The sequence below is a fragment of the Perna viridis genome, chromosome 1 (assembly GCF_037379345.1).
Source record: "Perna viridis isolate PV_CMFRI_1.1 ecotype Kerala chromosome 1, ASM3737934v1, whole genome shotgun sequence".
Taxonomy (NCBI): domain Eukaryota; kingdom Metazoa; phylum Mollusca; class Bivalvia; order Mytilida; family Mytilidae; genus Perna; species Perna viridis.
The window spans coordinates 13213419-13236182 of NC_142445.1; the positions used below are offsets into that span (position 1 = coordinate 13213419).

General features: G+C 35.4%; 1 protein-coding gene across 1 annotated transcript; it reads right to left on the reverse strand.

The window, feature by feature from the left end:
* Positions 1-1623: 1623 nt before the first annotated feature.
* LOC148627320 (uncharacterized) lies at positions 1624-16632 on the reverse strand. The gene is made up of 7 exons (XM_088571314.1): positions 15953-16632; positions 9458-9583; positions 9002-9159; positions 6150-7022; positions 3893-5335; positions 2996-3230; positions 1624-2688 (listed from the first exon to the last, which is right to left on the reverse strand). Exons 1-7 carry the CDS (start codon positions 16215-16217, stop codon positions 1850-1852), a joined length of 3939 nt encoding a protein of 1312 aa, XP_088427440.1. The 5' UTR covers positions 16218-16632; the 3' UTR covers positions 1624-1849.
* Positions 16633-22764: the final 6132 nt, after the last annotated feature.

The window sequence follows — 22764 nt, forward strand, 5'->3', positions numbered from 1 at the left end:
TTTATAGCGGGGAAAGCAATTCTCAAGCCATATCAGTTCCCTGTTTTGGAATTCTAAATCGTCACGATGTATAACATGTAAATCTTCCGTTACATAAACTAACACGCCGCCTCTGTGAGAGTTTCTGCCCCTGTATGGGGTCTTAATAATAAAGGATATTTCAAGATTGTTAGTCGTGCAAGTATCCTCTAAATGCGTTTCCGTGACGCACAATATCGATGAGCCTTGAGCTAAGCTCTCTAAATAGTCAAGTTTATTTCTAATACTTCGGGTGTTTAAATGCATAATTGCTATTGCGTTTTCAAAGGACGGTTCGTTTTAATACTCATTTAAATATACAATTTTTTTTTAAATCGAAACAAGGAAAAGGCGTTTTTCACCAACAATTTTAATTCCCCGGGCGCCTTTACTAGGGCACTAATTCGGTGTGTGGGTTAATTGTATATTGAAGCGTTTTCAATTTACGCTGATAAACCTAAATGAACCAGAGACTTCATATTACACTCTAAATCCCTATAAGAACATTACAACTTACATTATGAGTCCTCGTGACTAAGATATAACCAGAAATTGAAGCATTTACAAAAAATGTCGCTCACAACTGAAGGCATTTGTCGCCTATGCAGCAACTAAATCAAGACTTTAAAACACAATATTATTATTATTATTGAGAAAATCGTAATGCTATTAATGTTTATTACAAGTGCATTTTACACACAATAGCTGTTTCTGTGAAAACTTAACTCCGGAAAGTAGACTTAATAGAGTCATTGAATTGAGAAACTGTCCCTGTGGAAAGCAAATAATTGGCACAGGGTAAATTTTATTCCACCAAATCTTATGTTCCAATGTAATATTAAATTCATTATGATGACTGGAAGAACAGAGATTTTTCTGTATCAAAAGTGGATGACTCAAAATATATATTCAAAGTTCCCTTACAATTCAACTAATTATCAACAGATCAAGAAGTTATTTCCCTTTATCGTAAATTTGTAGTGTTTCTATATAATTCACTCCATTATTATCATTTCAGTTTAATTACAAAGCAAGATCCATTTTTTTTCATTGAAAACATGAGTTTGTGACCTCAAATGGATGAAAATGTTTTGAAAACTAAATTGGCCTGTGCTTCCAACTGCCTGGGTCTTCTATGGACGCCCTCTTATAGATTTCGTATGCAAAAGTTCATTTTATTTATTTCAGAGTTATGATGTGAAAATGCATATCTGTTTAAGACGAATATAAACTAGTATAACAACTTTGCGTCTATTATGGTTTCTTATGAGACCTAGTCGATTTTCGATTTTGTCTTTATATGCAACAAAGGCAAGTTAAAAAAATATCTGGCACAGATCAAATTTCTCTATAAAGGGAATTTTTTCATCATCAATGATTTACCGTCCAATTCGGAGCTATTTTGCCTTTGGAAGTGGCCTTAATTGAATTTTTTTATTATTTCTCTTTAACTGTCAAAAATTGTCACAGCTAATGGCACGTTTTTTTATGCCTTAGACACAATGCGATAATGGCGTTGAAGACATATTAAAATCTTGAGTACAGATCTGTTGTTTATCTTTGACCCACATTCCATATTAAATATAGATCCAAATTTTGTAACAATGTGAGTATATTATTTAATAATATTGCGCATTAATATAACATACAATAAAAAATCTTATAAAAAAAAGTAACAATTTACAGAAACTTAAGCCCTGTAGGTAGAAATAATATCATTGTAGTATTAAACCATTCTTTGATCACAATTTATAATGCCATATACATGTACCAGAGACAGTAGAAGGATGTGCACCTTTTCCCTGTTTCAAATCGTATTTATATTGTATACTTAAACTCGCGATATTTTTTGTGGTTCCTCGGATGAAAAACTTTTCAGTCTCTTGACTTTTTGTTGTGGCGACTTCATGTGTCCTGTTATGTGAAGAGTATCGCCGGAGAACTGAGAATGAATCGAGCTTTTATGTGAAAGTGGCGAAGAATGAGATGGAGATCGTTTCTCTTGCCGAGAATGTGAAAGGTTTTTATCATGCACATGTGTGCGCGGTGATGACGGGAGACTTTTGGACGGAGATGATTTGCAATTATGTGCATTACTTGGTAGAGTTTCTTCGTCCGGTGTTGAAGGAGCTTGATTTTTTGGATATTGTGATCCAAATACACTTCCTTGTGAATGAAGAGAATGAAGAGAATCGGTGGGTGTAGTCTGAATCGCAGTACCCATCCTTGGTTGGTTGGTGACAGAAATTTTGTAATTTTCCATTTTCGGCTTGATGAATGGGAAAGAATTATGAATATCACTTTCAGACTTTGAAACGAATCTTTTGTCAACATTTCTTGGCGGCAAATCTGGACGTTGTGATATCGGAAGTGACAATGGTTCTGCTGGAGGTGTGATTAGTTTTGGGCTCGTCTGATTAAGGATATCCAGATCATTACCGTCATACCTATGACCACTACGGCCTTGGTCTGATTCATGTAGTGGGAGGTAGTGATGACCAGGTGGTTCTGGTAGAATTAGACCCCCATTTTGGTTCGTGAAGACGGGATTATCGAAAACAATTTCACCATTTTTCTTCGACGATTGTTTGTGTTTATGCTTTTTCGTCGTTCCTATTTCATTGTAATATGTAAGTTTATGTTTCGTCTCCTCTAAAGATTTCTGCATGCCTACAATATAAAACGAAGCTTCCAGTAAATTCTGTTCCAGGTATTAAAACCCAACATAACTTAATGTATTTCATTATTTTGAAATTCCTAGTAAACAGTTAATTATGATGAATCCACGATTGAAACAGTTTATTACTTACGGTCAATCAAATGTTGAACTCAACCTTTTAGCAACTGAAAAAATTGTAGTACTTTTGCTTCTGCGAATTTGATTAAAAACTTGGACAAAAATTTGCTGACATGCCGATCACATTTTTCATACTGAGGGTAGAAGCCTTTGTATCAAGCAAGTCTTAAATTATCTTACCTGACATGCTTCTATAAAAACGAAATATAATTGCTGCTATTACAATGATGAGTACAACACACACGCTTCCAAGAGCAATAATTATGATTTCTGCTAATTTAAAGTCATCAGATTCCCGAGAGATACTTGGTAACGTATTTGTAGGATTCGAAGCTGCACACTTAGCAACAGACAAAAGAGTAGACTTCAGATATTCTGATTTCAGCACCAAGTTATCATTGTCATAAGAGCCAATCTGAAATTAATAAATAATTAAAATTTATCAACGATAAAATTATTTATCCTGTAGGTTTTAAGAAAACATTTACCAATATATTCTCATAAATACGCCATATATTCATGTGCAGAGTCGACATATATTTTTTTCATTGCAAGAGATGAATGTTAAGTGGTACATTAAGATATATTTTTTAATGTTTAATCATTCGTTCGTCTTATTGGTCATCTCCTGTCTTTGTTACAATGGATTCAACTTAATTGCATACCTGTTAATCGCATAAAAACTCAAAGAACAAAAACATTTCCCATCTTATCCATGTAAAAAAATCCTTTTATTTGCACAACATAAGGCCAATATGAGAAAATTTCCTTTAATTGTATTTTTGTTTCAAAATTTACTCAAAAATGGTTAAACATCAATTATACATCGTTAGTGAAATACCTCAGTTTTCTTTAAAAATTGTTTTACAACAATATTTTCTCTTTCTTTTGACTGAAAACTAAAGCAGGAATCTAATAAGACAAGAGGAAATAATATACCCCCCCCCCGTTAAAGATTGAAAATATCATGTATATTCCCTTAGAATGACATTTCTTTTAATTGCATATTATTTTTTCAGACAAATACGTTACGCGATTAACAAGAATTCCCTGTATTATTAACCACGAAATACTGACCTCTGAGTAGCTATAGTTCTCTTCACCTTTCCTGATCTGGAGGAGTTGAAATCCAATATCCCCATTTCTGTTTTTATCAAAAACGCTGAAGGAAATGTCATTATTATCGGCTAAAGTAACACCAGCAATTATACTACTGACTTTATCCAGATGTCGTTTATATTGCAAACATGGGAAAGACAACTCTCCTTGGCATAAATCTATCTTAGCTTGAGCAATGCCTTTTGTAAGAGCTTTGACAGCCAGAATGCAGTGAGAAACTCTTCCATCTGCCAATATACCATTTGTTTGTGTAAATTTCGTGTCAGTTTTGCATTCTCTTGGGTATGTCTTCACAAAGTCGCCTTTGAAATGACATTTATTGTGATGTCTGAAGAATATTTTATACCAATAGCTGGCTTGATCAATTGAAGACGTCTTTTCAATTAGATTGTCTATAAAGTTTGTATTCGTTGCTCTCGTCCTTATCTTAAATGTGACTGAGCCTTCTACCATATTTCCAAACATATCTTTTATATTCCGACTGTCTGCCCAATCATCACTACCAATAAAGATAAATTTGTCCGACCTTCCGGACTCTGGGTTGTCTTTAATATATGACAAGATGTCTACCATCCGTCCCTCGGTACCAAAATAGACAAACAAATTTGTTCCAGCCTTTACGGCCCTTCTCAATTCCTTGCTCACCTGATAATTCTCGTTCCGTATGTCATCAACACTGACGCGAATTTCGCTATTAACACAAATTCCAGAAGCATTTGCGACAGCTTTAAACGCATCTTTGCCTTTACTCCCGTAATTACTATCAACATAAACTAGACCAGTGGACTGCCAACCCATGTCAATCAAAATCTTAACCATAGCGTTTGCTTGATCGACATCACTCGGAACAGTTCGGAGAAAATAGGGATAGTTTATTTCTTTGTCGTCAAGATCCGGTGATGTTGACGCATACGATACTGACGGTAGCCCCAGTCCCGTGAATACAAATGTAACGGGAACAGTCACCCCACTTGGAAATGGACCTACAACGCCAACAATTTTTGTGGGATCAATAGCATTTGTCTCCGACGGAATTTTTAGTTTTCCAGAAAATATATCAGTCATGATCATAGAAGCACGAGTGGAACTGTAACAATCGTCGAACGCAATACCACCAAAACGGACACCAGTCTCACTCCGAGATTCCTGGATACTATTCAAGAAAGCTTCAACCGAAAGAACATCAAAGGTCAGGTTTCTAAACTCACCACAGCCCAACGGATCGTCACTAGATCGGTGCAGTGAAAAGAAACCTACTATATACACGTCACCTTCTATGAACTCAAACGGTATTCTTGGAGCATCAAGACAAGTCTCACAACCTTTCTGACAAGTAGATGTAGCATAGGCATTTGGATAATCGGGGTTAGTTTGTAGGACACCATCGACGTATTCACCGACCTGCAATTCAAAAGTATTCATGTACCTTTTATAAATCTAAGTTGGACACATAAATGAAATTTTGGGAAACGTGTTTTACTATGTTGTATTTTGTTGTCTCATCTCTTATGCTCTTCCATGCACACTTTGAAGCACTTCGCGCGGGTCTAATTCGACGCTGCTGGTTAGGCCCATATGCTACCCTTATTTCTTTATTTAAAAAATCACGAGTTCATTTATTTAAATATATCAAAGTTGAAGTCCTCAGCTGAAACGCCGACCGAGTTTTGCGTTACCATATTCAATATTGCACGTTACCTCGTTTTCTCTGTGTATTTAATGGATATAACACAACTTTAAAAAGATAAAGCACCGCTATAGAAAAACCCAAAGGATGATGTTATAATCGGTTAAGGTCCCATCTTCAAACATTTGGAGGATTTCTGAGCTTCATGATTTTACCGTATTTGCTTTAATCTGATGCGTGTTGTTTGTCTGTTTTCTTGACTTTTTTGACGTTTTAATGCTGTTCTTACTTTCACTTTCAATTTATATGATACATGAGATAAATCGAGTGCTTAAAAACCCGTCCCATTTGACTATCGAGACTGGAGAAATCCGATAATCCACGAGTTCTAATGTTAATTGCTCTTTCTTTAATGTTTTTTTCTCTCAACCTTTATGCATAACATCATAAAAAGGGCACCATGGAATTCAAACCAATTACCTGCCAAGAACGGCAAACATTAGTCATTCAAACGTTACGTGTAGAAAGATGGTCGAATTCGCTGAAAATTAGAGAATAACTATCTATTTGTCACTTATTAACACATACCTTCTCCATTGGCTTGTTTTTATCATCTGCTCTGTACATACTAACAGTATAAATAGCAGATTTATTGTCTGGTACAAGGTCGCCAAAAGAATCAAAAGTTACCAGTCTTTCTTGATTATAAAAGAAAGTAGGAGAGATTTCTGTTCCCAAAGATCGATAATCAACCCGGATATTGTTCATGGTTTCCAGCTTGTTACCCTCAAAATCTTTATCCCCGTTAAAATAGGTATCAAAACCTATACAAATAGTTTTATACCCTTTACATCTTGTGTCAAATGCTGCTTTTAGTGAAGTTGTCAGCGCAAAAGTAGCGTCTAAAGTAGATGCAATTGCGTCCTCCCAATCACCAGTAGATGGTGGTCCATGGTTTCGAATCAAATCAACAATTTCATCTGATGGTGATGTAATCATATTATCAATATGCGCACGAACTTCGGGAATTTTCGTTATTGCCATGGAGACAGTCATTGCCTCATTCGTAACATCTTCTGCGTTTTTAAAAACGGTTGCACGTGTTCCGACTGATTCAGACATGATCCATTTTACATTTCTGAGCTTTGTTTTCAGTTTTGAAGTTAGTTGCATTTGACTCAGAAAATGCTGAATAACACTGCGCTGGCCGAAATACAATACACCAAGAGAGTTGTCCGTAGTGTTTTCAATGTGTGACTCCATGGTGGAGAAGATTCCATCTCTATAAGTTTTATCGTCAAAAATTTCGGTGGTTTTTATTCCCTGAATGACTTTAACACATATATTCCTTGATTTTGCTCGCTCAATGATTTTTGATATACCATTCTGTCCATACTTGTCATCTGTGTACATTGCTAACACGTAGTTCCATTTATTTTTTACAATCAGATCTATGAAAACCTGCAATATTCATCGAAATAGTATCGTATTACAGCAATCGATGAAAAGCAAGGAATACGCAAGAATCTATCCAAATAATACATGCTCGTATTGACTTCATTTTATATAGTAAATCATTTCCTCTACTAGCGTACCGAAACAAAATAGACATTACATAAAATAATCACGACAAGCTTGAATACGAAACGTGGCTTTTTATTCTACGTGAATTTTCATGTGAGTTCAGTCCTCGGTCACTGTCCACAGGGGCGGATCCAGAATTTTAGATTGGGGGGGGGGCGCATTTAAAAATTTTTTTTGGGGTTAAATTTTTGATTTTGAAATATTCTAGAGTGGGTGCAATGTAGATATCTTATGTGGTAAAATTAGCGAGAAATTAAAGTTTCAACTTAAAACCGCCTATATCTACCCCTGACAACCCAATCTTTGCAATTTTTTTTTTTTGGGGGGGGGCGTATGCCCGCCACGCCCCCGCCAGAATCCATGACCTTGAAAATCATGTTCTGGACTATGTGCACCATGTTCAATTGGTTCACGAACTGAAAGGATAGCCAAGGACGTCAAAAAACCCTCACTCATGACCCTGTCACTTGCCCATAAGAATGCGAACGGATAACAGAAGAAAATACGGAGAGATGATGGCGTTACTATCTCCGCTTTGTTCATTTGCTTTTGTTTCTTTGTACGTGTGTCTGTTTTCCCTACCAGGTCTTTAAACATGGATTATATATTTTTTTTATTTCTGCTCGAATCTTGCTCCCCTTGATTACTCTCTACCCCGTTCGCAAACTTTTTAATTGCTGACCAAGTTGTATCAACAAATTCTCAACAAAAAGTGAAAGAAAAAGGTAACTTTTTATCATAAAACACTCGGAAAGAAATGGAAATTCCTGTAGATAAATACATATACATATATATATATATGTCTCAGAATGTGACGACTCTATTCGCTACACTGCTCCATCGGATCAAATTGATACAGGGAAGATATGTAAACGTATAGAAAGGTCTGAAAAATTCCCAACGATGTTAGAACTGTCAAATTTGCGATACAAATTTTTGGTCGTTCCCTCCGCGGGACTCGAACTCGTACCGCTGTGACATCTATGGCAACACCGCCTGCACGAAGTGCAGCGACCACTGGGCTAGCTAGGCTATATTAAAATATAGCTTTCGCTGGCCGGGTCATTCCTCCTCGTAGGATTAATCTAGGGCTGTAAATTAACACGATGTATGGTAGTACGGGACAGTTCATTTAGATGTTATTATGTAGCATAGAGGATCAAATTAATGATGCATGTCACAAATCAATATTATACAAACGTCTCAGAAGTGGTCTTGGGCGCTGGACTTTGTGTAGGCGGTGTTGCCATAGATGTCACAGCGGTACGAGTTTGAGTCCTGCGGTGGGAACGACCAAAAATTTGCATCGCAAATTTGACAGTTCTAACATTGTTGAGAATTTTTCAGACCTTTCTATACGTTTACATATCTTCCCTGTATCAATTTGATCCGATGGAGCAGTGTAGTGAATAGAGTCGTCACATTCTGAGACGTTTGTATAATATTGATTTGTTGTGACATGCATCATTAATTTGATCCTCCATGCTACATAATAACATCTAAATGAACTGTCCCGTACTACCATACATCGTGTACTAATTTACAGCCCTAGATTAATCCTACAAGGAGGAATGACCCGGCCAGAGAAAGCTATATTTTTATATAGCCTAGGTGGCCGAGTGGTATTGGGCGATGGTCTTTGTGCAGGCGGTGTTGCCATAGATGTCACTGCGGTACGAGTTCGAGTCCCGCGGAGGGAACGACCAAAAATCTGAAACGCAAATTTGACAGTTCTAACATCATTGGGAATTTTTCAGACCTTTATATATGTATATATATAGGTCGATAGGTCATTAGATATACAGTTGCTTATACTTTAGTTCAATTTATTTTAAACTTGAAATATTGATACTAACATTAGCTTGGTCATCGTCGGATGGAACCGTTCGGAAGAAGTTTGGACTGACACGTAAATCTGGAGAAGTTGCTGTTGGACTGACTACTGGAATATCAGAGTCCCTTACAATATTGAGGACCTTTTCAGCTGTTTGACTTCTTGTTGGACCTAAAATTCCTGTTAATTGAAAAGAAACAATGATCTTTACACGGACGAATATAGAAAATCGGACAGTGATACACGTTTTTGTATCTACACCTATAAATGAAGCCTTTGTTAGGATACAAGAAAAAGTACTTAAACTCGACCATATTTATTTTTTTTTATTTTTCAGAGAAAAATAGAAAGTTTTTATATATTTTCAAACTCTATTAGCAGGAAACAAGGGTATCATGATTTTATTTCAACACGTTTGTGCATGTGCTGCAATTTAGAACACAGAAAAAAAAATTGAAAAGATTAAAAGTCTTCTTACCGAGGTAGTAAGTTGAAGTGTTATCGCTGCACGATGTTAGTTTGGAGGGAAATGTATAACTAAGAGCATCTAATGCACTGTGTATGCTGTAACGGTCAATGCCACAATCGTCATATAAGTCATACCCTGAAACAAATAAGGATAATACTATAACTGTTTTCAATTAAACCGACAGCAGACTGAACCAGAGTCCTGTTAGGATCAATCAGTATGTCCAAATACACAGGACAAACAACAAAGCAGTACCACTGCCCAGGGGCACCATATGCTGAGCCATTTAAGTAAAATGGTGATCAACCTATGTAAACTAAGTGCTCATGCTGTTACGTCAAAATTTCATATTAACAACATTTTTTTTAATTGGTATTTAGAAAGAACCAGTTTTAGTGTTAAATATCTGGCAACAGATGGTTACATGTAACTATAATTATTAAGAAACCTGGATAAAGCAGAAGAAATTAATATTTCCGCTTGACATTCATTATAAATTAATGTATTATGAAAATTTATAGCACTTTGTATTAAGGTCAATAGTTTTAAAACCTATATATGACACATTTATCAATGTATTTTTTCTAGTTTCAGTACAGATGATTTATCTATGGACATAATCGGATTTGAGTTTGAGAAATATCACCTATTACCATAAGTATCTTTAAATTTTCAGTTGTATAGAATGAGCTACAATTTACGAATCTGTATGAGAAATATTTAATGTATGTAGTATACTTTTTTATCTGTGATAATGCGTCTAATTGGTTTGTAGGAATGACCATGGGTAGATTAGCGGAGCAATGTCCACATGGACAACCCATGGGTAGATTAGCGGAGCAATGTCCACATGGACAACCCTTGCAATGAATATAGTGATAGTTTTAGAGTACAACCTTAATGCACCTATATAAAGAAAATGTTTCCAAAAAAAAGTTGATATGAAAACTAAGACAGAAAGTTCATTCCATCACCGAGAAAATTAGAAATCTGATGGCCATATTGTATGATCAAGCGGAAAAGCGACAGACTCATTCATAAAGAACCTCCTAACATCGTTCCCGCAAAGTTCTTCATCAACTGAAAGTGTCTATACATCTGTAAATTGTTTCCATGCATATTCAGGCTAAACTACAAGTATCATCATTTTCAAAAACTTTTAAAGGCAATAACACTTACAAAGAGTTGTCGTGCAACTTTGACCCGTGGACACTTTTTTGTAGGCCTTAATGTAGGAATCATTACTTTAACAAAAAGTTTTTTTTCTACTTATTATGCTTTTCAAGATATTAGCTCAAGTCTGCTAAACATGTGACTGTGTACAATTTGATTTACAAATAAGCACTACTTACTTGAGTTATGCTATGTCAATGAAAGAATTGCTATTCACGATTTCAAAAGGTAGATTTGGTATAAGACTTTAGTCTTGTTTCTGAATCCTATAGTTAATTTACAATGTTACATTTTCCTCTATTGTTTTGATTTGGTGAATAATAGATATATTCAAAGGAATATCTTAACATTTTTATGCCTTGTTATAAAGGTTATTTCATCAATTGAATGTTCCTTTCTATCTATCATGGTTTTTAAGGTATTTGTTGAAAAAAAAAACGTCAAAACGTCAATTTCATAAGTCCGTTATCTCTACAAAAAAAGATCGACTTACTCTTTTTATAATAGTTGGACTAGAAATTACCGTAAATAAGCATGGTTACAGCTAAGTAAGTCATATATACTGTTAATATTAAGGTAATACGTTCCTTTCATCTATTTTTATTATCAATGAACTTTGATAATGGGATTTGGAGAGTGAAAATCGCGCAAAGTAAACTATTTCATTTAACTTGAATAGCCATGACAACAGTATTAGGTTTCACCGAGTTAAAGTATTTTATTGGAATTTTCATTGACACAACAGACTGATCTCAAACGAGATTAAAATCAGATCATCACAATTTAATGTTTACATTTACTTGTGAAATATTGTGATATGTATATAGTTGGCTTTGATGAACACATATTTTCACCTTCTGAATGTTGACAAATACAATCATTTTGGCAATGAAGGGTAAAGCTCGGGCAAATGTAGCCCTGGAATGCTCATACCGGACGGTTTTTTAACTTCCCAAAATGATTAAATACCAACGTGCACGTTTAAAATGTGAGGAAAAACTGCAACCTCGGTCAGAAGGAAATTCAAAAATAAAAAATTACAGGATAAAGACAAAGCAAAACGAAGACCGAAACAACAACTTTCACTTAACACGCAAGTGTATCCGATCAGAAGACTACGGCAGGTGAATGTACGGAAGAAACCCCATATCATCAACGGTCAAATTAGCCTTACATTCACAGTCCGCTGGTTTCATAGATTACATGGTCTACAACGCCATGAATTATTATAATATGATGTGTGGTTTATGCTACAATAAAGTCCCTTATACAACACATGACAGCGCAGTTGCATCGGTCAGTAGTGGTGTTTTGTCTATATATGACACGTATTAAGGAATTGACTTTGGAGACAACCTATACTTACAGAGGAGAAGAAAATCATGAGACAGAGGTAATAAATTACAATCGACGATGACGTCTCCCGTTGCATTATAAACTTAAGACTATTTCAAAAAGAAATTAAGAAAGAAATCCTAACTTCTACATGTATATCGATCCCACGGTTCACATTACGGTACTAAACAACAATTGAAATAAGAAACAGTTTCTTGAGATTCATTATAAATAATGTAATTGATATCATATATTCAGCGTCTATCTTCATGGCTTGACTGACTCAATCCGTTTCAGTGATGTATTCCGTGCGACGAGAAAACTTACATTCGTGTAACAGCAACAAAATGCATTATACAAACTCTATTTTTCAAAATGATTTTAACTCACAAATAAATGTCTATGTTGTTTGTTGCTGTGTATAGGCAAGGGCTAATTTGAATTGACCTGTTCATAAGTTTATGTATGCCAGCGCAGCTAACAATAAATATAGCAGAGGTCAAATTCGTGGTCCTGCTGTTGAAAACGCGTCTCAAACTATGATACGATTGGCACGGACAGGAAGTCTCGTTGTTCACATGATAAAATAGGAAAGCTAAGCACACTTTGAACTACGCAAAAAACATTGCGCTGGCTATTTAGGCAACGCCTTCCTCATATAGTGTTTTGTTTTTCCCCACACGTTCATGTTTTTATATTAATTATTTCCTTACACAGAGGAAATAAAGACATTTATAAAATTACGTAGTTACCCCTTTAAACCGAAGTAATTAGAAGTGTGGCAGTTTTCTCGTTTCCCCACAAACGCCATAGACGTCTGATGCAGAGAAATGAGAAAAAAAGGGTCAGAACACAGGCATTTCCATCATTTACTGAGAAACGACCTTCAGGGAGGTGAAAGATTAAAAGGCGGTGCAGTTTTTGGAATAACGCCAGTCCTGCATTAAATGATTAAGTTTGATAATCCCTGACACATGGTATATACCACTATCTCTGCGAGAGATTGTTATTTAAGTCAGGAAACGTTATTGATTTGAATCTTGTAAATATACTTATTTAAATCATTGCTTCAATTTATCAAGATAAAGATGAAAAATCTACATTTGAATTTAAAAAAAAAATGCTTCCTTACCCGCCAATGGTATAATGTTAGGCATAAAATATTTTCGGTGCTGCAGTAAAAAAGAAAAGGTCACAAGTATTAAAACGGGTGTATTTCAGACTGTAAAACATTATTTAGCCCAAACGAGGTATTTAGCATAAAATATCCTTTTTTCACAAGCATAATCTTGTCATCTCAACAAGTAAGTTATTGAGCCAAATTATCTACAAAAAATCTTGTTAAAATGTTGTTTTTACACAAAACCCAGGGCTATCAAACGGTTTAAATCTTCAGATTTGACGAATTTGACTAGTATAGTCTATTATTTTTGTACTATTTTCATTATTTTTTTTACACTGCATGTTCACAGAAATTGTAAGCACTCCAGAAATTTGATGTTTTCAGTAAACCATCTAGAAATGGCAAATACAATACTTATATATTATGTATTCAATTAGAAAAAGCCAATTTGTACACACGGCAAATGTACTCTTTATACAAATGTTAGCTAAATATTTACTTTTAGTTAATCCAAGCAAATGAACCTCGGAAAAAGTTGTTTAGGTATACTAATGGACAATGGGGTGAATTTGTTTAAAAGATTTACAATTACCGGTAATGGTAAGCTACGTTATACCCTCACAATATATACACGTATATTGAATAAAAGACAGGTTTGCTATATGTACTGGATTCCTAAACTCCACAAAAATCCATACAAAAACGTTTCATAGATCTTGCTGGATCTGCAAAATGTACCACCAAACCTCTTTCAAAACTTTTAACTTCTATACTCACAACTGTCAAAGAGGGTCTGCAGTCCTACCCCAACACTTGTTACTCCCGTAGTGGTATTAATTCAATGTGGATCCTGAAAAATTCGAAAGATCTTTTGGAGACAATCAGTTCAAGACTATTATCATTAAAACCTATGATTTTTCAACACTGCATACTTCTATTCCCCATACTCAATTAAAATCCCGACTTAAAAACATTATACATCGTTGTTTTTTCCAAAAAAGATGGTACACCTAGATACAAATATATAGTTCTTGGTAGAGATTCCTCATACTTTGTAAGAAATAATTCAAATCATTTTCCAAATATACAGAGGAAGCTGTTTACAAAATGCTGGAATTTTTAATCGACAACATATTTGTCCAGTGTGGTGGACGTGTTTTTCAACAAACGGTCGACATTCCAATGGGAACGAATTGTGCTCCTTTACTTGCTGACCTATTCCTTCACTCTTATGAGGCTGACTTTATAGCTGATCTGATCCGAAAGAAAGAATATCGTTTAGCTAGATCCTTTAATCTCAGTTTCCGCTATATAGATGACGTATTATCTCTGAACAATCCTAATTTCGGGGATTTGATACATTGCATCTACCCCAAAGAACTTGAGATAAAGGATACTACAGACATTGTGAAGTCAGCCTCATATCTGGACCTACACTTAGAAATCGATGGTAAAGGAAAACTATTGACCAAACTTTACGACAAACGTGATGACCTTTCATTCAAAATTGTCAACTTTCCTTTCATCTGTGGCAACATCCCTTCAGCACCTGTGTATGGAGTGTTCATATCACGACTCATACGTTATGCAAGAGCTTGCCGAAACTACCCAGACTTTTTGTATCGCGCTAGAAGTCTAACACATAGGTTTCTGGAACAGGGTTATGTTGCTACAAAATGATCACTACAGAAGTTTTATGGTCGTCATCATGAATTCGTGGATCGTTATGGTGTATCCATCTGCACCATGAAAACTGATTTATTCAACAGTTCATAGGTTTCCTTTCCTCGTTTGTCTACCCCGGACTTGACTTTTTATGAGCAACTCGGCGGGTGTTTCCAGAAAAGCAGAAGCTTACTCTACCGGTGCACCTGGTCCATGCTCCCAGTTTTTAGTGGAGTCCGAGTTGCTCATTCGCTTTTGTTACTTTGTATGTATGATTTTAGTTTGTTTGTTTGTTGGGGTTTAACGCCCGAGCAGCAATATTTCAGCTATATTCAGGCGATGTATGATTTTAGTTACTTTATGTTCTTTGTTGTGTATGTCCATGTCTGGTCTTTGTCCCTGGATTGCATTCTTTTGAATACCGCTATAACCTTGGTTCCCTTGATTAATCTTTGCGAAAGATCAACGACACACTTTAAACATGTACCAATACACATCTTTAATATTACTACAATGGCAGCCACTTTAAAAGTACCAACCGTTAAGAATAGGATATCAAGACTGGAGTCATAAAAAAATATTAAGATACATTCGGTGGATCTTCCCTTGGGGTCCATTACTTACAAATTAAAGTTTGTTACGTTTAATGTTCAGATACGCGTTAAAAATCAAGTGAATTTACCACAGAACGGAAAACTTCTGAGGTTTATTGATGTGCACAAGGCAGATCCAGATATTTCGAACAGGGGATGCTCAAGAAAAAGAGATATACGGGCTATCTAGACATATTTACACTTGTAGACACCACTGACGAAAATAATATATTTTTCCGTTGTTTTCTCGTGTTCTTACTGAATTCTCCTTCAACTTGAAGATCAACGACGTCACAATTTAAAGTTACATTGTTTCATTAACATCAAAGGTTATTTGGAGACAATTTTGGGATCATTCGGAGCAAAATGACAAGTGTGAATTCATGTCTTATATGCCCAAATTTTGCATGAAATCAACAAAATGTCCAACAAAATATTGGGGATCCGCCACTACATGCACTAAATTCCTGCTTTCAAGCAAAGAAATTAATGTGCTGTTACTGTTACATGTAGTTTATATTTCCACTGAAATCGATTTCAGCCATAGCTTTTATTTGTTGGAAAGGGAAGGTTAAAATATAGATGTTAGATCTTTAAAAATAGCACAAACCTTACCATATGTCACATTAGGCACGAGACTAGCATTATTGAGTCGAGAAACTACCCAGTCTATGGCAACAAGCATCATAAGTGTAGAGTCCTGTATGGAATCACATTCTTTACCTCCCGAAGATTCCCGAAGACTCGCGATGACGGAAAACCTTGCTTTCGCATCAGGGTATCTCTGTAACGGCCTTATAGAGCACTGCTGGTACCTACTACATGATACAACAGAAAACAATACCAGAATAGAAAAGTTGAAGTCAAAGTATTGTATCATTGTTCTCCCTGTGCATAATTTATGTTTCAAAAATCCATTACATTGTTGATTATCTTACAGGTTAGCTTATTGTATAGACGACTAGAATTTCATGTCCAACATCACATTATTTTGTGTATTATAAACACAATGATTTCATCCGAATGTATATAATATCCCAGATTACTGTTTTTCTATCGACAAACAGGTTGAAATCCCTCGGAATATCAAATTACATATCAAATTAGATTTCCCCCGTCGGTCATCGCATTGGTCATCCCCTTAATCAGCTGTAAACTTGTTTATCCTAATCTTTTAACTATGAACACAACATTATTCGGACTTAATACTCTCCATATTTTATCATTCAAAATTATTGAAATACACTGTAAGTGATCCGGTTTGAATGACTGAAATTATTTTACTATAAAGTGACAAAAGGTAAACAGAGGCCTAAGACAGGTAAAATTTTTACCTGTGCAGGTAGATATTTAATAAGTTTCCACCGTTTTGTTATTTAATTGAGAGCTTCTTAAGGTGTCATAAATGACGTTAAATCTACGGACATTTGTCGGGTAATCAAGGGGCTGGACAAAGCGTTTAAAAGGTTACAATATTGCATTCCCTACAGGCTCAAGACAGTAGACATTCCTAAAGATATTAGGGAACCCATCAGATATTGTCAAAAGCCATTCAAGGATGTCTGAAAGACACGTGATAAAATTAACATTCCACGCTCTGATGGTGTGATGAAAATAAATAAAAAGTTTCAAATTTATACATGGAACTAATACACATTATAACCAGGCGGAGAGGAGTTGGACTGGAGTGATTAAGCAAGGGGAAAACCCAGGACAAGGAAATCATTTTCATTTATTCACTTTCAGTTCAAGTACGCCCTTCCGTCCACCCTACATGCCTCAGCCAATAAGTTTCAACGGAAACATTATCCTGACTCAGATTAATGTTTCCGTTGAAACTTTTCGTGGCGAAGTAAGTTCGGGCTCACTGTACGTTTATAAAAGTATGTATGCATGTATGAAACAGAGATTGAACTTTTTAATTCATGAATCCCCGCGCATCGGATTAATGGCGATTTATTATATCCCCTGAACGAAGTTGGGGAACATATTGTTTTATAAATTCTTCAATCGTCACCCGCTGTCTTGTCCACGTAACTCCTCTGAAACGGGAGAAGGACATTTGCGCAAATTTACTGCACAGAAAAAAAAACTGAATTCTGCGCAAAGAGATTTGAGCTTACCTGCGGAATTAGCCAGGATATCAGCGGAAGTAGATGGTGAAGTGGGTAAAGTGGTTAAACTTGCTTTTTTTGCCGGCCGAAGAGATAGAAGATGCCTTCATAACTGACATAATGTCTGAAATGCGAATGATCCGATTGGATCACTTGCTAAATTTGCTGATTACCTTGCCGAATATTATGTGACAAAGGATTCGGAATTCCCTCCAGTCATGTTGACAGTGGAACCATTACACAAATGGCTCAGTCATTTCACGCACACTATAATGAACAGTCAGTCCGGCTATAGTCATCATCCGTCGATTTTTTGTTTAAAAAAAAGTCCTTTAGAAGTCGTCCTTCAGCAACAACCATTAATTACATAAAATGAGATACTAAGATGAGCCAGGGTGCCTATCAATGACAGAAATCGAGAAAGTTCAGGCATTACTTCAGAAGTACACAAGACAACAACAGAATGAGATGTCTTTGTCGTATTTTATGCAGTCCATTGGTTTTAGATACCAAGTCCGTACAGATTTCTAACTTTTTATAGAGCGATGTACTTTTGCATGTGTAAAAATTTTAATGTTTCTTCTCGCTAAGATCCACCTTAAGTGCTTCGGAAACTTTTATGTCGCAGTTCAGATTAAAAGATTGCATCCTGCTCAAAATTCTACATCCACCTCCCCATGGTGAGCAGGGGACAACAGACTAAGTCTGTCTAACGAAGAGGCAGGTGGAATGGTTCTAAGCCTATAACAATTATTTGTAAGATTATTTGTTAGGCTTAGAGCAATTCTCCATAGAAAGGTAAGTATGCAAATATGATTTGTGTATATACTTGTATAGTACGAATAGTACAAATATTCTTTGAGCAAATGCCCTCTTAATTAACACAGGTAAGCCTTTTTTTTTTGGTTTTCGCAGATGTCCTGTTTTTTTGTTTTTTTGTTTTTTTGCACAGATATCCTACGTGTGTAAATCCGAACTCCGCAAAAAGGGTCTATTAGTATTATTTGAAGTTATTCAAATCCAACATGGCCGCCGTTTATTTATTTTGTATTAACTAGAAAATGGAAAAAAGTTCATACATGATTTTGAAATATGTCACTGTATTGGCTATCGATTGACTGCGATTGTAAAGAAAACTATGGACTCAGTGTATGTATTAGTTCTTGCACGTCATTGGAATAGCTATTTTCTAACGCCAGTGTTTGTTGATTTATGGTAAATTCCCGAGAAAATAAGTGGTTAGTCTAAGTAAATTGCTCTGATATGAATGACAATTTCGTTAATTTATATAGTGATATGAGCATTCGTTGCTACAATGATCAAGCTGAAAGCAGTTGTTTGTATTCAGAGATACAAGTGTACCGCTTTCCTAATCACTCGTGAAAACCAAATGTAAACAAAGCGAAATTTGTCTCTTTTTTAGCTTTTTTTTATATCAAAACGGTCTGTCGTGACATTTAAATGCATACCGAGTACTCCTTTTGTAATTATGTAGTCTGCAGAGCTCAAATGTCCAATGAATGCTCTCAATTTTGCAAAAACATGGAAATTTTATTTAACGCCGGGTTTGACGGTTTTGCACTCTTGCAACGACGGTTGCAACGGTATTATTTTGAAACCAAACTTATGTGATATAGATAAATTAGACATTTTAACAAAATAATTCCCCGTGTATGTTGTACGTTTTGTCCAATAAAGACTTACGAGCAACTATATACTTCTGTTCCATTAGTTTCTGTAATAAAGGAATTCACTAGCCCTGTGATTGTTACAGAGATTCCATACCCCGTAAAGTTTTACATATACTCCATTCTATACTTCGTATTTTCAAATATTACCATATAATTTTTTAACCAATGAAGGGTATAGATGCTAGGGTTTTATCGCAAAAAAGCCTGTATAGTGAATGAGGCTGAGGGACGGGGCAAATTTATGATTTCGCTGAGCATTTTCCACGTCCTTTGCCGAGTACACATTTTCGACAATATCACATTTTTTTAATCCTGCATTGAAAAAGTGACAAAAATGTTTTAAATATAGGTAGAATTTGTCTATTCATTTTTATTGTGACTCCTTCTGAATTTTGTCCACATGTTAATAATTTAATTTCAGAAGTACCACGGTTTCTGATTTGGATCAAACATTTCGTTTATCATCTCATAGACCAAATTTTATAATGATTGTGGCGCCAACAAACTTTTTTAATGATTTAATCGTTGAATTTTGGCACTAAAATTAAATTATAAGGAATGACTTATATTTTTTCGGTCCATGCAGAAATAACCTCAATCACGTCGTGCACACTAGATAACCTGCGTAGCATTCCCTTAAGGCACCACACGCCTCGTTGCCGCAGTCCAGCATGATCACCCCCCAAAGAGATGATAACATAGTGAATCAACGACTGTACTGCAGACGACACATAGAAATAAGATGCGTGCTGTACTGTGGCGGCGAGGCGGGTGGTGCCGTAAGGGAAAAGACCTTGATAAATGTTTTAACGTTTGGACTCATAGGTACCAGTATCGTATTGCATATCCCTGAGCGGGTGTACGTCAAAACATGGATGCTATAAAAATATAGTGCATTTTCTTTTTGCCTCTCTACAAACTAATGTTTTGTCAAAAGATATGAAAAATGACTTATATAATAGAGCAAACATCACACTGTAAGATGAAGAACTTTTTTAAAAGAAAATCTAACATAATATCATAAAAATGTTCCACTGAAAAGGTTGGGTTGGTGAGTACAAAACGAAAGTGAAAGTAGGGAAAATGGCTATTTATAGTTCAAGACTACTTTTCTGTCCGATCTTCGTGGACTCACCCTATTTTCTTTGCGGGAAATTATTTTTTCACGTGTCCTTAGAAATGCTACATAAGTGAAAGTTTTATTGAATCAATTTACATATTTTTTAAAAAATCCTAAAAATATGCACTTCACTATAGAAGTCTATGGGAAAATTAATACGATACTGAGACCTCATAGCAGAAAAGCAGGAGAGAAGGATAAAATCCGACTGTTCTTCGTAGAAAAGCATCGACAACCAATAAAAGTCGTTGACGGCTGTAAATAGCATACAAAAATAGATGTGGTATGAATGCCCATTATACAGTCATCCACCAAAAGTAAATCAATGAACAATTAAACTTCTACAAGTCACAAAACATCTCCAATGATGGGCAAAACCCATACCATAAAGCGAGCTGTTCAAGACCCCGAAATAAATGTTAAACTATTTATAAAGGACAAAAATCGACCTAATCTATAGAAATAACGTACAACGGGTAACAATGAACATTTAAAAAACAACAAAACCACTAACTAGAGGTTCCTGGCTATGGACAGGCACATAAAGTATGTGACGGAGTTAAACATGTTTGCGATCGCTCCCCCGTAATGTGGAACAGCTGTGGGAAAATACAACAATAAAACTGACTATAAAAGTCTGTTGAATTCAGATTTACCTCTTGAGATTTATTCAGAATACAAACACTTTAACAAAAAGGACAACAAGCTGTATCTACCTCGAAAGAGTACTCGCTTATTCTGTAAGCTAGTTCAAAATCCAAAAGCAACTGAAAAGCACACCTTGTTCACTCAAATAAAAGTATCAATAATAACACGTCCAACATGGTGTAGTGAAAATATATCATAACATGTCTAAGTAAAATAAGTTCTTAGTGAAAATGCCAAGATACAAAGCAACGACGTTCACATGACAAATTTAATATTAATGTTATGTGGGATTCGTTTATCTTGAATTTTGTGAAAGAACTATTAAATGTCATCGGCATACTAAAAAACGCCGAATAGAGTACCTTTGTAGAGAACTTGTTTATCCAATTGATTATACAGTTAACTGTATGTTAACCAACATGGTTGCCTCGAGTGAGGTCTCGAGTTCGATTCCCGGCCGAGTTCGACCGAAGCTTCTCTCTTCCATGGAAATTCAAGTTACCTGATGACAGTTCTGTTTCCGGATTGCCAAAATACTGATAACTTATAGGCGTTCGAAAAAAACTATCGAAAATTGAAATTGCATGCCATGTGTTATTTCCTAACTGAAATGAAGAAAATTATAAATAAAAAGAACAAATTTTACTGCAATTTTTAAAAGATAGTACTTGTTTTAATTTGTCCAGTTCCAAACATACTAACAGAATAATGGTTTGTTAAACATTCAGCACAACTTCCTTTTGGGAATAATAAATTTTAATATCGGAATTGCAATTAGTGAATGAATGTTCAGTGCGGAGACACCTAGCGAAAAATTACAAAGAGAACATCGAATATATGAAAATAAATGATTTTATTTGATGTATGTGAGAAATGAATATTTTAACCGTTAAATATTTTGATCATAAGAAATCTTCCAAGCCCTCAATATGAAATGGTCGTCCCCCTAGATTACTACTATTTACTTTTTATCGTGGACTAGAATGAAATTTGAAATAAAAAGCCTGGATTGAAATTAGCAAGAAATATAAAGGCAAAACAGACCGTTTAAAAGTAAAAAGGCATGATCTACTATAGTCCTAATATCTTTTACGCAGTGCGCCGACGAAAAAAGTCCGGACCTATATTTTCTCAAAAGATAAAACGGCAGGATCGACAAATTTCATCATAGCCAGCTAGCTATAAAAATCAAATGTTTGCTTTTGTACCAGTGCCTGCTCGAGACTTCAGTTGCCGGACCGGTTACTGTGTTTTGACGTATATTCTAAATCGGCTCCCAATTCTAATAAAGACCAACTTTGTTTCTTTTTGATGTCCCATAAAACTTATTTTTGACACGAACCATGCAAGAATGTCATCGACATACATCTTAGTATAGTTCCGTCTAAAATATGCAGCCGTTGAAGCGTCGTCTTTTTGACTTTTTAAAATTATATAAAGCTTCGATATATTTTAAAGACCTTCTGAATGATCAGTGCAATGATTGTTTTTCAGAAATATTATGAGATGATATTAACTACCGTGTACACATTTTGGTGTGATTTTTGTCAAGGAAGTCTATTTATAGACTGAACTTGACTTAGAGATCGTCGGCAACCAAATTACGTAACCAGGGTAGACATTTCAACATATAACTTTAAAAATAACACTCCGCGAGTTATTCTCTTTGCAAAGTTTACATTAAGATATCGCTCCGCCGCTGATCATACTCCATGTCAAATATATGATATTTACTTTACGTACGACATGGGGGTATAACGATATTAAGGCTATTTAATATGTGAGAACTGCAAGATTTGAATGATTATATAATATTAACTATTTAAATTTTGACGCAGAGAACTGGACTATTTT

What these genes read in the sequence shown, in the direction of transcription:
- LOC148627320 (XM_088571314.1), bottom strand. Translation starts at nt 16,217, where the DNA reads ATGATACAATACTTTGACTTCAACTTTTCTATTCTGGTATTGTTTTCT. An exon ending in CACTTCAACTTACTACCTCG is followed by an intron (nt 9,160 to 9,457) that starts GTAAGAAGACTT and finishes TTCAATTAACAG; the next exon opens with GAATTTTAGGTCCAACAAGA. An exon ending in AAAACAAGCCAATGGAGAAG is followed by an intron (nt 5,336 to 6,149) that starts GTATGTGTTAAT and finishes TTTGAATTGCAG; the next exon opens with GTCGGTGAATACGTCGATGG.